Source organism: Vanacampus margaritifer, chromosome 2 (genome assembly GCF_051991255.1).
Source record: "Vanacampus margaritifer isolate UIUO_Vmar chromosome 2, RoL_Vmar_1.0, whole genome shotgun sequence".
Taxonomy (NCBI): Eukaryota; Metazoa; Chordata; class Actinopteri; order Syngnathiformes; family Syngnathidae; genus Vanacampus; species Vanacampus margaritifer.
This window is the reverse complement of record NC_135433.1, coordinates 395920-408675: the sequence shown is the minus strand read 5'-3', so window position 1 is coordinate 408675 and position 12756 is coordinate 395920. Positions and strand designations below refer to the sequence as shown.

The 12756-nt window shown below is 45.8% G+C and overlaps 1 protein-coding gene across 1 annotated transcript; it reads right to left on the bottom strand.

The window, feature by feature from the left end:
- Positions 1-95: 95 nt before the first annotated feature.
- Positions 96-12495, bottom strand: nmnat2 (nicotinamide nucleotide adenylyltransferase 2). The gene is made up of 11 exons (XM_077555893.1): positions 12290-12495; positions 10533-10621; positions 9015-9082; positions 8831-8909; positions 7381-7507; positions 7228-7308; positions 7117-7161; positions 6907-6983; positions 4315-4416; positions 4176-4243; positions 96-3285 (listed from the first exon to the last, which is right to left on the bottom strand). Exons 1-11 carry the CDS (start codon positions 12480-12482, stop codon positions 3183-3185), a joined length of 1032 nt encoding a protein of 343 aa, XP_077412019.1. The 5' UTR covers positions 12483-12495; the 3' UTR covers positions 96-3182.
- Between the last annotated feature and the right edge of the window lie 261 nt (positions 12496-12756).

The following is a 12756-nucleotide window of genomic DNA, read 5'->3' as shown; positions in this document are numbered from 1 at the left end:
CCCCAAAGTTTTCAAGGGATGCCACACGCACGTTTCCCATTTTTCTCCTTCCTCTTCTCATCAATTGTGTGGAATTGAATAAAAGGCGGCAGAGGTTTGTTTTGTGCAGAATTTTAATCAATCCATCGGATTCATGCGCATCACGAGCACAAGCAGAGCACGAGTCAACATGCTGACCCGTCAACACCGACACCGACAAGCAGTCACACAATTCACAATCGGGGGAAAAAACATCCGTTAATTCGCTGCTAGTGGGTTCCAAATTCCTCCAGGTTGGTTGATTATGGACAGTGGAGCAGATGTTTTCATGTGCTAAACCAGGGGTGCCCAAGTCCGCTCCTCCAGTCCAGCTTCGTTTCCATGTTTCCCCTCCTCCAACACGCCCCAATCAAATGATCAGCTCGTCAGCAAGCTTTGGCAACGAGCTGATCATTTGATTGGGGCGTGTTGGAGGAGGGAAACACCGAGGGCTGCTCGAGGACCGGACTTGGGCACCCCTGGGTTAGACGGCAGGTTAGCTCACCCGATGTTGTTACCCGTCCAGGTTGCCATGGCAATGAAAACGGGGCTTCCAATTGGTGGAGCAGTATGTGGGGCGGGACGCGGATAGAAAGCAAAAGCATTTGACAAGAAATACGCTGTCAACTGATTGTTGTCAAACTAAAGTAGAAGCACGACACGTCTCCAGTAAGGATCAACTGGAACGATTTCTGCTGTCGTCCAGCGGGGGGAGCTGTTAGCGCACATCGTCTCATGCTAGCGGCTAGCGGCTAGCGGCTAGCGGTGGCTAACGTGGGTCCACACTGCAGTTCCGAAGCAGCTGTGGTTGCATGCAACGACTGACTGGATGAAAAACAGGAAGTGAAGCCAAAGTGACCCAACCCCCTCATCACACACGCGTGAAGTCGCCGTGCAATCTTGGCGGGCGGCCCCCCCCTATGTTAGACATTTTCATGGCTTCTTTACAGTCAACGGGCAAGATCATGTCATGTCCAGCCAGCTTGTGCTCAATGCAGTACCGCCTTGTGCCACATGGCAGCCAGCACTGAGCTGAGCAAAAAAAAGCAGATGCCCACTGATCTCAGTACAGCGTTTGAGTGGATAGAAGACTTTTGAAGTTGCGAGGCCGCCATATTGCTCCTCCCAAGAAACCTTTCTTGGCATACCATCCGATACATTGACAGTATCCAAATTGGAGAACATTTGAGACTGTACTTAGTAGAAACAGCATGATTTATCATCTTTTAAATTTGTTAAACATAAACAAGATGATTTTAGACAACTTGCCTTAAATACATGTATAAAATGTATGCTTAATGATGTTTACAGGAGGAAACTTGTATTTTTTTTTAAATTTATTAAAGAATTATAACTAACTCAACAAAAGATGCCTCTGCCAAATCTAAGATTGGGGTCTAATTTAGGAATTGAGCGACAAAAGAAAAAGGGGGTCTTTAAAGCAGCACATCATTTTTTTTTTTACTTGTTAAAAAATAGTGACCACCCCGCCCTTATACTAACTGCCTCAAGATGTGTATATATATATATATATATATGTATATATATCTACTGTACTGTATATTTTATACAGTAGTCTGTCTGCTCAGGAGATGGGAGGAGCAAGATGGCCGCCGTGTCGCTTCAACGGCTTGCACGGCCGCGTATGGGCTTTCCGGTCCTATATTCAGATTCAGTGTGGACGCCAAGATGAATGCGAGTTTTGTCGAACGTTTTGCTTGCTGCTCCGTTTTGCATAAGTGCAACGTCGGCGTGCAACGTCGGCGCGCAACGTCGGCGCGCAACGTCGGCGCGCAACGTCGGCGCGCAACGTCGGCGCGCAACGTCGGCGCGCAACGTCGGCGCGCAACGTCGGCGTGCAACGTCGGCGTGCAGGGCCCACATGAAATTTGGATGCTGTGACAAATATCAGCAAAAATACCACCCTATTAAAATGACCTTTTTTGACATTTTGGACACCAAAAAAACGGCATTCAAAATGTGTATCTTGTGACCCCTCCTGTTAGGTTGTTTTTCTCAGGAACAGCAATGACGGTCCCGGCCGGGTTCATTTGACTCACGCTATGTTTGATGTCAAAAAACACATCCTGACCAACATTATGAATCGCTTTCGTTACAAATATTTCAAATGAAGTTTCATCGTGAAATATTCCATTTGCAGTTATTTAACTTTCTGTGGGTTCAGTTTGACCAGGCTATATTTAATGTTACAAAAGCTAATACTAATTTGTAGTTTTTCAACTTTCCACTGGGTCCATTTGATTCTGGCTATGCTCACGGTTCCAAAAGCATGGCGGGAAACATTGTTCCAGTCCATTCACGGGATTCATCGCAAATATGGCAAAATGGCAAAAACATTTCTTACTCTCTGTTGGTGCCAAGTTTCATAGCAAATAACTGGTCTTTAACTTGAATGTGGGTCATTTTGACCCACAACATAACAGGAGGGTTACGTTGAATTCAATAAATAAATGTGATAAATGTGTTTGTATTGTTTCAGAGTCCCATCAGTAGTTTTAGTGTTGTCATGTTGTCCTTGGGGCTAACTATGACCCGTAAGCACCTTTCTTTTGGACAATGCGCGAGTTTGCATTGCTCGTCTTGCTCCTTTAGGTGCCGAGAAGAGAAAGAACAAAAAGTGAATTGAGGGCAATGAACTTGAAAGAGGCCCCAGCCGCCGCTTTCAAGTTCATTGCCTTCAATTCACATATCTTGACCACTTTTCGTGTGAAAGCGCTAACGGGCCTAGCGTAGTCGCAGCAAAACATTTCTAACTGAAGGTGAAACATCTTGAACACGAAAGTTCTACTTCAACTTTTGCGGATTGCGATGACCCGACCCGGATGACCCGCCCGGACTTAAAGTGGCCCTTGTTTTGAAGCTTTGGCATGGCCATAACGTCAATGCTAATTTCTACTAGTGCCTTTTGCATTTTATGTTAGCATTAAGCTGGTGAACTTTGCTTCAACTTTGCTATTTCTTATTTCTTGCATTTGTGACAGAAAACAAAAGCCATCGGAAAGCTGGCATGAAGGAATCCAGAAAAAAAGTTGAAGTATGTCATCACCAATTCCAGCGTGTCGAAATGGCACCAACAAATGTTTTCTTTTTGCCAGCGCTGTTTTTTGGCTGCGGCGCGTGCGTATCGTGGAGGCGGCTGACGTCTATCCCGAGGCGTTGATGTAGAGCTGCGTGTTGAGGACGTAGTCGATGACGGGCTGGCTCAGGTAGTCCACAACGTGGCCGTCGCCGTGCTGCAGCGCCAGTCTGAAAACAAGCAAAAAAAACACCACAAGGACACGTCACTTCCTCCTCCTCACATTTCAATGTCGGCAATTCATCTCACGTTTCAGATTTGGATGACAGTACATCAAAAAATCTTTTTTTTTTTTCTCTCTTTCTTTTTTGTATTCCATTTGTTGTTGTTCCGCCCTCGGTTCGTGTCGAGGACGTAATCTAGGCAGCGAGCTAAACATTTGAAAGAGTTCCAGCAATAAAAGACACGTGCTTGTTGTAGTCTTTGGTCTTTACTTTTTCTTTCATATTTTTGGGGTGAAACTGCAACTTACAGATCAAAATAAAACAAAAGTGCTCCTAGCATAAAAAAATAACATTACAGTATTTAACATATGCGTAGCACATGTAGGCTAACTCTGACTTTAGCATAAGTTAGCAGCTAACGGCTAATTGCAACGCGCTACCGTTTTAAAGAAAGTTGGCCATTTAGAAACGACAAATAATCACCAAGACAAATATGTCACAGCATTCTGACTTCCTGATTTTGCTCTGCCAAGGCTCCGAAATGAAAACCAATGTTGAGAGAGGAAATCGCTGGTCTTTGGACTTCCCGTGCTGCGACTGCGTTTACTAAACAGGCTTTGGATAATCGAGCTGCTGCTTACATTGCTTCGCCAGCAGGCAGCGCTGTTTGACAAAATCAAATATGTCAACACACATGTAACTATGGCAAGGGTGACATCTACTGGCAAAGGAAGAACATAACTAGTTGGCTTTACAATTTACTAACATGAGCGACACAACACTTGTTGCTGTTGTTCAGCGTTACGGCTGACTTGGCTCAACTTTTGAAAAGCGGACAAACTCGGTTCGGTGACCACGTTTGCCAATCTTTGCGTCCGTCCGCGCGGGCGTCTCACCTGCTCTTGGTGGAGCTGACCTGCGCCATCGGATGTTTGCCGTCGTCCTTGACCACCACAATGTTGTCCTGAGAGCAAGCGGAGGAAAGTAAGGCCGCGGGTGGGAAAAAAACTTCCCCAAAAGAAAGACGGCCACAACCTTGTGTTTGCGCAGCACCGACGACTGCTTCATGATCCGTTCCGTGTCGGCGCCGTCGCGAGGGACCACCACCATGCCGAAGTCGCCCACGATCACCTCCATCTGCAAAGAAGACAAATTCCACAGGAAGGTTCGAGAGCTGCTGTGAGTTTCCGGTCCGTCAGTACCAAAGGGAGGCCCGAGAGTCCGCTTACTGATGGCCTCCCGTTTCCGCTTGAATACTTTTTGTATTTTCTTTGTAAATGAATCCAACGGTGAGTCGTTCCTGATTGGAGCCCAAATTGAATGCAGTGATGACGGAAGCACGACTTCAAACCACGTGACGGGTCCGACTGATGACGACGACGGCCTTGGGGGTCCGCGTTCAAGTTCAATCGCGGGCCCGCGTTCAAGTTCAATCGCGGGCCCGCCTCCGTCCTTTTCAAAAGTTCTTTTGCGGCCTTTCAGGCCTTTTCAAGTTTTTGAAATTCGACTTCGTTTTCAGTCATTCATGACGACTTTCAATCACTCCCAAAGTTTGACCCAATTGCTTTTCAGTCGATTTTGTTCTCACCAGGAGCTATTTTGGCTTGTTTGTTTATTTTAAGACATTTTACATCAATTGCAATTCATTTCAAATGCTTTTGAGTTGCTTTTTTCTTCTTCTTTTTGGTGTAAGCTCTTGAACTCAATTTTCAAACCAGTTTTGTCTTGTTTTTCATGGAAGTGCCAATGTTTGACTCACAAATACATTGAAGCATATTTAAACGTTTTCAAACGTACTCACAAATACGTTTGGCTAAATGCTACAAATATAGCACATGTTAGCCACATGCCGCGGGGTCTCACTTGCGCAAGTGAGGGCAACAAAAACAAAACAGAACAACAAAAAACAATTTTTTAAAAACATTTGGAACACATTATAGTAATATATTCCAAAAATGTGTTTGTTTGTTCATAACTTATGATTCATTATGTCTGCGGTTTGGCATTTTTTTCATAATGCAACGGTCTAAATCAATATGTTTCTAGCATTTAGCCTACAAGTACATTCATACGATGGCGTATTAGAGCTGCCTATAAATATATCCATATTTTTACAAGCAAGGGTAATATTCAGAGGGGGGAAAAAAGTCACAAATTTACGAGAAATAGACTCGCAAATTTGTCACATTAGAAAGTGGCAAATTTGCAAGAAAAAAACTCTGGCGAGAAATGCACGTAACACACTCGGATGTTTGTGCCGATACTTTTCGTTTTTTTAAAGAAGGAGATGGTGACGTTCTCCGATGTTAAGCATTCGCACTGCGAAGCGTCGAGTACGGCCAGCGACGGCGATGCCTCGTTTTGCCAAACGCTCACGTTGGCGATATGTCGAGTCTGCTCTTCTCCGTCATTCGCTTGCATTTCCCTCAAGTATGCTCGCGTCTGATTGTTGTCGTCGTCATTTGCTACCCGACAATTAAGCTGCATTCGAGGATGGTCGGAAGTCGGATAAATCCGAGTTGGTTTTTCCCAGTTCCGACCTGGAAGCGAAATGGCAATTTTGCTTCATTTATTGTTTTTATCTTATTTCATAAGCATTTTTTTTTTCGCGTAAATTTTCCACTTTATAATATTGCAAATTTGTCTTTTTTTTTCTCCTAAATTTGTGAGTTTTTTAATTGCAAATTTGCCACTTTAGAAGTTTTTTTTCTCGTAACTTTAACTCTTTGACTGCCAAAAACGTTAAATAACGTTTAGTAAAATCCTATGGAGGAGTGCCAAAGACGTTAAAAGACGTTTTTTTTCAAAACAGAGGTGAAACTAACCATTTTCTATTGTTGATTACTGAAAAACGGAATAAGGTAGAAACAAACTTTTTTTCTGATGAAAGATGAGAGTCCAATCTTTCATTTGGTAGTATGTGTGTTTCCATAGTCCAAACACATAATTTTCTGTGGACCTTGAAAGATCAGTCAAAAATGCTTAAATCGGCTGGCACCCACGGCATCCCTTTTCTGAAAACGGTTGGCAGTCAAAGAGTTAAGAGTTTTTTTCCTCCTGAATATGACCCCCCCCGCCTCCTAAGATAAAAACAAAAATGATATGAGGCCCTAATACGCCGTCGTACATTTGAAGGTCGTGGCCAGTCAAAATGCTTACCTCGGCAGTTCCACGCTTTCGTACATTTTGTCCTCATTTATTCAATTCCATTTGGAGTCTTTTCCAGTCCTTTGTGAGACATTTCTGACAATTGTTCTATGAATGTTTTTTCTTTGTGTGTTTGTTTTCATCATTTGTGAGCCGCTTGCTGTGTGTTTGGACCAGGGGTGGCCAAGTCGGGTCCTGGAGAGCCCCTATCCAGCCCGTTTTCCATGTTTCCCTCCTGCAGCACAGCTGAATCTAATGAGCGGCTGGTCAGCAAGCTTTGCAGAAGCCTGATCATGAATCAGGTGTGTCAGTGGAGGGAAAGATGGAAAACAGGCTGGATAGGTAGGAGCTTGACCCGACTTCAACACCCCTGCCTTAGACTGTTTGGGACTCATTTGGCGGCCGGCGCTTGCTGGGCCAAGGAGGACAAGACGGACAGGACGGGTGAGGTGGGAAGGGGCGGTTCCGGGTGAGGCTTACATCACTGTCCTTCCACAGGCCAGGGATGCAGAAGGACTCCAGGAGGTCACTTCCACACAGGAGCAAGATGCGCAACTCTACACAACACAGACGGTGAGGAGGGAGGAAAGAGACATCTTCAGTAAAGCGCATCTTTTAGCGGATGCGCGCACACACACACACACACACACACACACACACAGGAAGCGGACGGACGCGCTTGCCACTCACCGATCTCCTCGTACGTCATGGCGGGCCCCAAGTTGGCGTTTTCATCTAACGGGAGGAAGATCAAAGTTTTGGAACGCATGCGTGAGATGGCGATGCTGCGTCTGGACTCACCGATGAAGGCGAAACGTTCCATGTGAGGACGCACGCAGCAAACTTTGCCCAAACTCTCACTCAGCTTCCCCCAAAGTTTCACTGCAGCCCACAAACTCATCATCGTCATCATCGTCGTCATCATCATCATCATCATCCTCACATCAAGCTTACCGGAAGTGGGCTTGTGGTTGAGGTTGTTGTGGTTGTGGTAAATGGGCGGAGCCTGTGTCTGCGGCTGACCGAGGACGGGAGTGGACGACGGCGTGTTGACGTTGGACAAAATGCAGCCCGTCACTCTCTGCCGGCACAAAAACGCATTCCAAGACAAATCAAATCATCGACAACAATTCATTGCATTCACGATTGGATTCATCCGCAGGTGAGCGAGGACCGTGAGCACTAAATGCCAGGCGGTGTCTTGACGTCATTGCGGCCATCATCGCTACCGCCAATTGCATTCTTGAGATCCGGCGATGGGTACGAGAAGACCATCAGACTTCCTATCTGGAGGAAGTCAAGCGCTAACGAGGTCTGTGCGGGGGAGGGGCCATTAACCGAGAGCCGCCGGTCACGCGCCAAAGAGTCCGTGCTTGCCAGCCGGTGGCAGTAGAGTATAAGAGATCAGCCAGAGTCATGTTGCAAAACAAGCTCTTTTTGTCCGTGTTTTCACCAGGAATGTTAATATTGATCAAACTTTGTTCTATTCGAATGCTAATTGCTGCAAAACGAAAACAGATAGAAATATACTTTTTTTTCCTGACGAAAGATATTTCATTATAATAATAGTAATAATAATCAAGCCGACAAAAAATATCATCACCGTCTAAACATAAGGTTTTTTTGATAGAATATTTTGATTATTATATATTTTTTTTTAAACATCTAAACAGGCCCTGAAACGTTGCGAGTCATCTGCATCAATATCGATACCAGATGTTATGCTGCTCCAGAATCTGAGCAACAAAAGTGGCGCAAGGACGGAGCCTTGTGGAACTCCGCACGTGTTCACTCATGACGACCAATTGAGACAAAGTAGTCGTGTTGAGGATTCAAACTCTCAACTGGTTATTTAGGATTGAGAGAGAATGCAAGTCTTAGTTGAAGTCAAGCGTTTGGGATGTCTGAACGCTGCGAGCGGAATGATGAACGGAGGATGGGAAACAGGAAGCGGAAATACGGCGCCGTCCTTCAAATGAAAAGCATTGCTTTCAAAATAAGACAAGGGTCAATATGGCAAAGCAAACAACTTGACCAAAGTAGTAACCGATTGACCACAATGCCAGTAAGTCCCGCCCACGGTTCCAATCTGTGGAGCAGAAGTTGATTCCTATTTGATTTCAGTTTTATTTTGGAACGATGACGACTTCTTTATGATGACCAAAAGCAGCCGTGAGATCTCGCAGGCGTCGTTATTCACATGAATGTGCCTGACGACTTGACAAAGTGCTGAAATCCAGACTGAAATCATTTGGAACTTGCTTCGCATCACCAAACTACCGATGGGTTGAAAAACCACAAATAGGGCCGAGTATCGGTCCGAGTATCGGTCCGAGTATCGGTCCGAGACCCTCGTCCGTGCCCGCTTGCCCGGAATGTGAAAGTGCAGCAAATTCCACGTCACCTTCATCAGGTCTCGGTGGTGCTCCAGGACGCTGCAGGTGGTCTGCCAGGTGTCCTGGTAACATTCCCAGGGGTCCACCCTGCGACCACAGCAAAGACTTGAGAGCAGGCGGCGACGATGGCGGCGACGGCGACGACGGCGACGATGGCGGCGACGGCGACGACGGCGACGACGCGTGACTCACCTGATCCAATCGGACGACTGCACGGCCAGCTGACACATGGTCAGACGATGCCTGCTGGACACCAAGCCCTGGCGGAGGCAGATTTACAACAATGCGATGTGCTCATTTTTTTTTTTTTTGGTCAACGGTAGACGGTCATCCGTCCTAACAAAAAGACATTTGATGACAGTAGACAACCTTGGGATGGAAAAAGTTCAGAATTGCCTGATGTCATGCACGGAAGAGTGGTCAAAAAATACAGAAGTACTCAAACAACAATTTTGTTGTTTAAAAAAACAAAAAACATTTTTCAGCTGGTTGGAAGAAAAAAAAAAAAGCCTCCAAACAACAGTGCTCTCTTTTCAAACCAAGCCGACAACTTGTTTGTCCCCTTACACGCAAAACAAACAAAATGCTACCTTTTCTATGCATAAACAGTTACTTACAGCACCTTGCAATTTTTACATTCTTGTGCTTTTTTGTCAAATTTCTGACCTTTTTAGCACTTTTATGGACATATTATGGCCATTTTCTGCCTCTCTTCTTCCTTGTATGGTCATTTTATGTCTATTTCTTGACATTTGTTGCGCCTTTTGGGGGGTGCTAGCAATTTTCTGACACTGGGCCCTTTTGTGGCCATTTTTATGACATTTTCATTTCTGCCTTTTTCATCCAATTCTGACATTTTTGATGGTCATTTTCTGCTTTTTGGGACATTTTATGGTCACTTTTTAGACACTTTCAAACTTTTTCATTTACCTTTTGTGTCTTTCTTTCTGACCGCTCAAAAGTTTGGACATTTTTTTCTGTATTTAAAGCAACACTAAGGAACGTTAATGTTATGTGTGAAGGAAGACCACATTTCCTACGAGGACAAGCGCATTGCGTATTTTTTGGCGCTCACGCCAGCGAATGTAAGGCGGGCCAATGTTGATCCTTGATTGTCCTTTTATCCGGGTAGCCTCCCTTTTTCTTGTTTGTCTCCTCAGACAAAACCTTTTCAATTGTTTTGCAGCTCCTGCCAGGAAAGCAGTAATCGTGCATCGACATCCAAACTGACTTCCGCCTTTGAGACGGATGCGGAAAAGCGCAAGTGACGTTTGCCATCAAGCAGTCAGCACATTTGTCCTTTTTTGTGTGTTCTGTCCAACCTCCTGAAAAATGTTTAGTGGCAACGCTTTTATGAAGCGAGCTGAAAGTCAATGTTTCATCAGAAGAGGTATGAAAAGTTTCTTAGTACTACTTTAGTGATTGGTTTTTTAAATCTAAATCAATCATTCATTTGAAGAATAGTTTATCTAAAAAACAAGAAGAAATATTTGCCCCAAAAATATTGGTTTCTGTTAAAGAAAAAAATGTCCCCACTCAAGAGGGACTGACAAAAAGAAGCACACGAGCCTCCAGAGCCGCAGGTTGCAGGCGCGAGTGAGGGCTTTAATTGTGAAGGCTGCAGGGTGCAAGGCAAAAAAATGGAGAAAAAAAATGGACCCTCGCAGTCAGTCCCCCTTTTTGTCCCCGAGAGCGTAGAATCCAACTCACAGCTTTGCCGTAGGAGTCGTGCACGGGCGAAATGATCCCGCCGATCACGATGAAGCGGCCGCTCTTGTGCAGGTGCTCCCTTGCCTTTTCTGCACGCACACACAAACAGAGGAAGAAAGTTGCACGCGGGAGCAAATGGCGTGGACTTGAACCGCTCTCTGACATGCTGCGTCTCCATCGCAGTGACTCAACAAAACTCCAGGGGGCGCCTTCGTTCAGGACTGTCCAAGTAGCAATAGAATTGATACTAAGGTGAGTATCGGATCGATACCGGAGCGCTCTATTTAACGCGTATTTATCGATTTGATTTGGTTTCTCGTGGGTCGCTCGCACGACCCCTTTGTGGCGCACGTGCCGGCCTGCCAATCACAGCGGTGGGCGGTAACAAATAACGAGTCACATGCTGCTTCCTTTGAGCTTTTCCAACTGCTAGTTGAGCTAGGTATTAGCCTAGCACAACATGTAAGTATCGTTTATGTCATGTGACCAGACTGGAGGAACTCGAGTGGCAAGAAGAGCGACAGGGACTGACCCCGCCTCCGCGTGCCGTGGGAACGATGGACCTTCGCACTCGCAAACTCCGAATTACGACCGAGTTCTGTTCATTTTGTAGCAAAAGGGTGGATGCTACGTCATTTCTGTGGATTCTAAAACAACCTGCCGTGCTAGCGGACGTTAACGCCCTTAAAAGTTTGAATATTTCTTGCCATTCACAAATCCTCCGGCGCTCTCCGCCATGTTGAAACTTGAAAAGTTCTCTCAACTCGGGTAACCAAATCCTTTCTGAGTTGTCCGGTAGAAAATACCACACGAGGGGGCGTTCAAGTGCCATTTTCTACTCGACTTGTGGTATTTACCATCATTTCGACACCACATGAAGGCAGCATCGGAATATGAAGATGATTACTACATCGCAAATTAAAAAAACAACCCATGCATTTTTTATGCCTCGGGTATCCACTTATTTAGCGCACACCATATTGGTGGCGGTAACACTTCCAAATAAAGCTGGTTTTCTCGGTTGCCGGCCAATCGCAGGCCACACACAGACAATGTCGGGACAATTCAGTGTTCAATGAACACAACATGCATATTTTTGGCAATGTGGGAGGAAACTGGAGTACCCGGAGAAAAGCCACGCAGGAAGGTAGAGAACCTGCAACCTCCAGCCAGGAAGACCACAGGGCCGGATTCCATCTCACAACCTCTGGACTCGGAGGCAGACACGTTAACCGCTTGGTCAGCTTGCCGACATAGGTTTAGAATCCAACATCAATTAGTATTCATTTATTTCAAGCAGATGGGAAACTGAGAACAAATGATCATTTACAATGTCAACTCTAGGGCTCAAAGAAAAGAAGTCAAATAAGTGATGAAACGTCAGCTAATTTGTGTTTTCAAGTTAGCCAAAAACTGCTATAGTTCAATTCAATCAAAACTTGCCGACTTGAGATGGCGATCGTGTTGTCAAAATGTGAAGATGATTTTGCGGGCTGCGTCACATCGCAGGTGGGGTTGGGTTGGTTTGGGGAGGGGTGGGGACGGGGACGTGGGGGGGGGGGGGGGCTGCTGTTGTTGTTGTTGTTGTTGTTGTTGTTAAAGGCCTGCACGAACGACGCGAGCAAACCCCGAGAATTCAGCACCAGACTGCTGGACAGCGACGATCGCGCGCGGCTGAGCCCAACAGAACGCGAGGCGAAGGCCATCGCCATGACGTCACCACACGTGCCATTCCCACGCACCTCGCAAGCCCTTACCGAACATATGGATGTGTCCCTTGGTGATGGGATTGAAGCTGCCGCACGACAGCAGGATCACGTGACTCTTGCTGGTTTCTGGCATGGCTCCGACCCGGTTCTGGTGCGCGGTTCCGTTTCTAGAGCAAGACGACGAGGAGCGAAAGGCGAGGTCGCCCAGTCTGCGGCAGGATGCTGGGGGAAGTGACGTCATGCCTTCGACACACACACGCACGTACGGCGGTCACGTGCGTGAATGCTTAAGATTTGCTTTGCTTTATTCATTCCAAACAAAAAATTGGATTTTTAAAATAATTCCTAGGCTGAATTAGGCTACGTGTGAAAGTGGATTTGTATTTTTATTTCAAGTGGGTCACGACTCACGCAGCTACTTTTTTTTTTTTTACACGTCGTCAAAATTTGCAGAGGTTCAGAACAGAACAAACCCAAGTGGGTGGCGACTTATTGACAAGAGCGCAAAATGCGAC

Bases quoted from the DNA above. Each gene is read 5' to 3' on its own strand.
- nmnat2 (XM_077555893.1), bottom strand. From the start codon at position 12,482: ATGACGTCACTTCCCCCAGCATCCTGCCGCAGACTGGGCGACCTCGCC. The intron at 8,910-9,014 runs GTGAGTCACGCG...CTGTGGTCGCAG, and splicing joins CAGTCGTCCGATTGGATCAG to GGTGGACCCCTGGGAATGTT. The intron at 6,984-7,116 runs GTGAGTGGCAAG...TGTGTTGTGTAG, and splicing joins CATGACGTACGAGGAGATCG to AGTTGCGCATCTTGCTCCTG.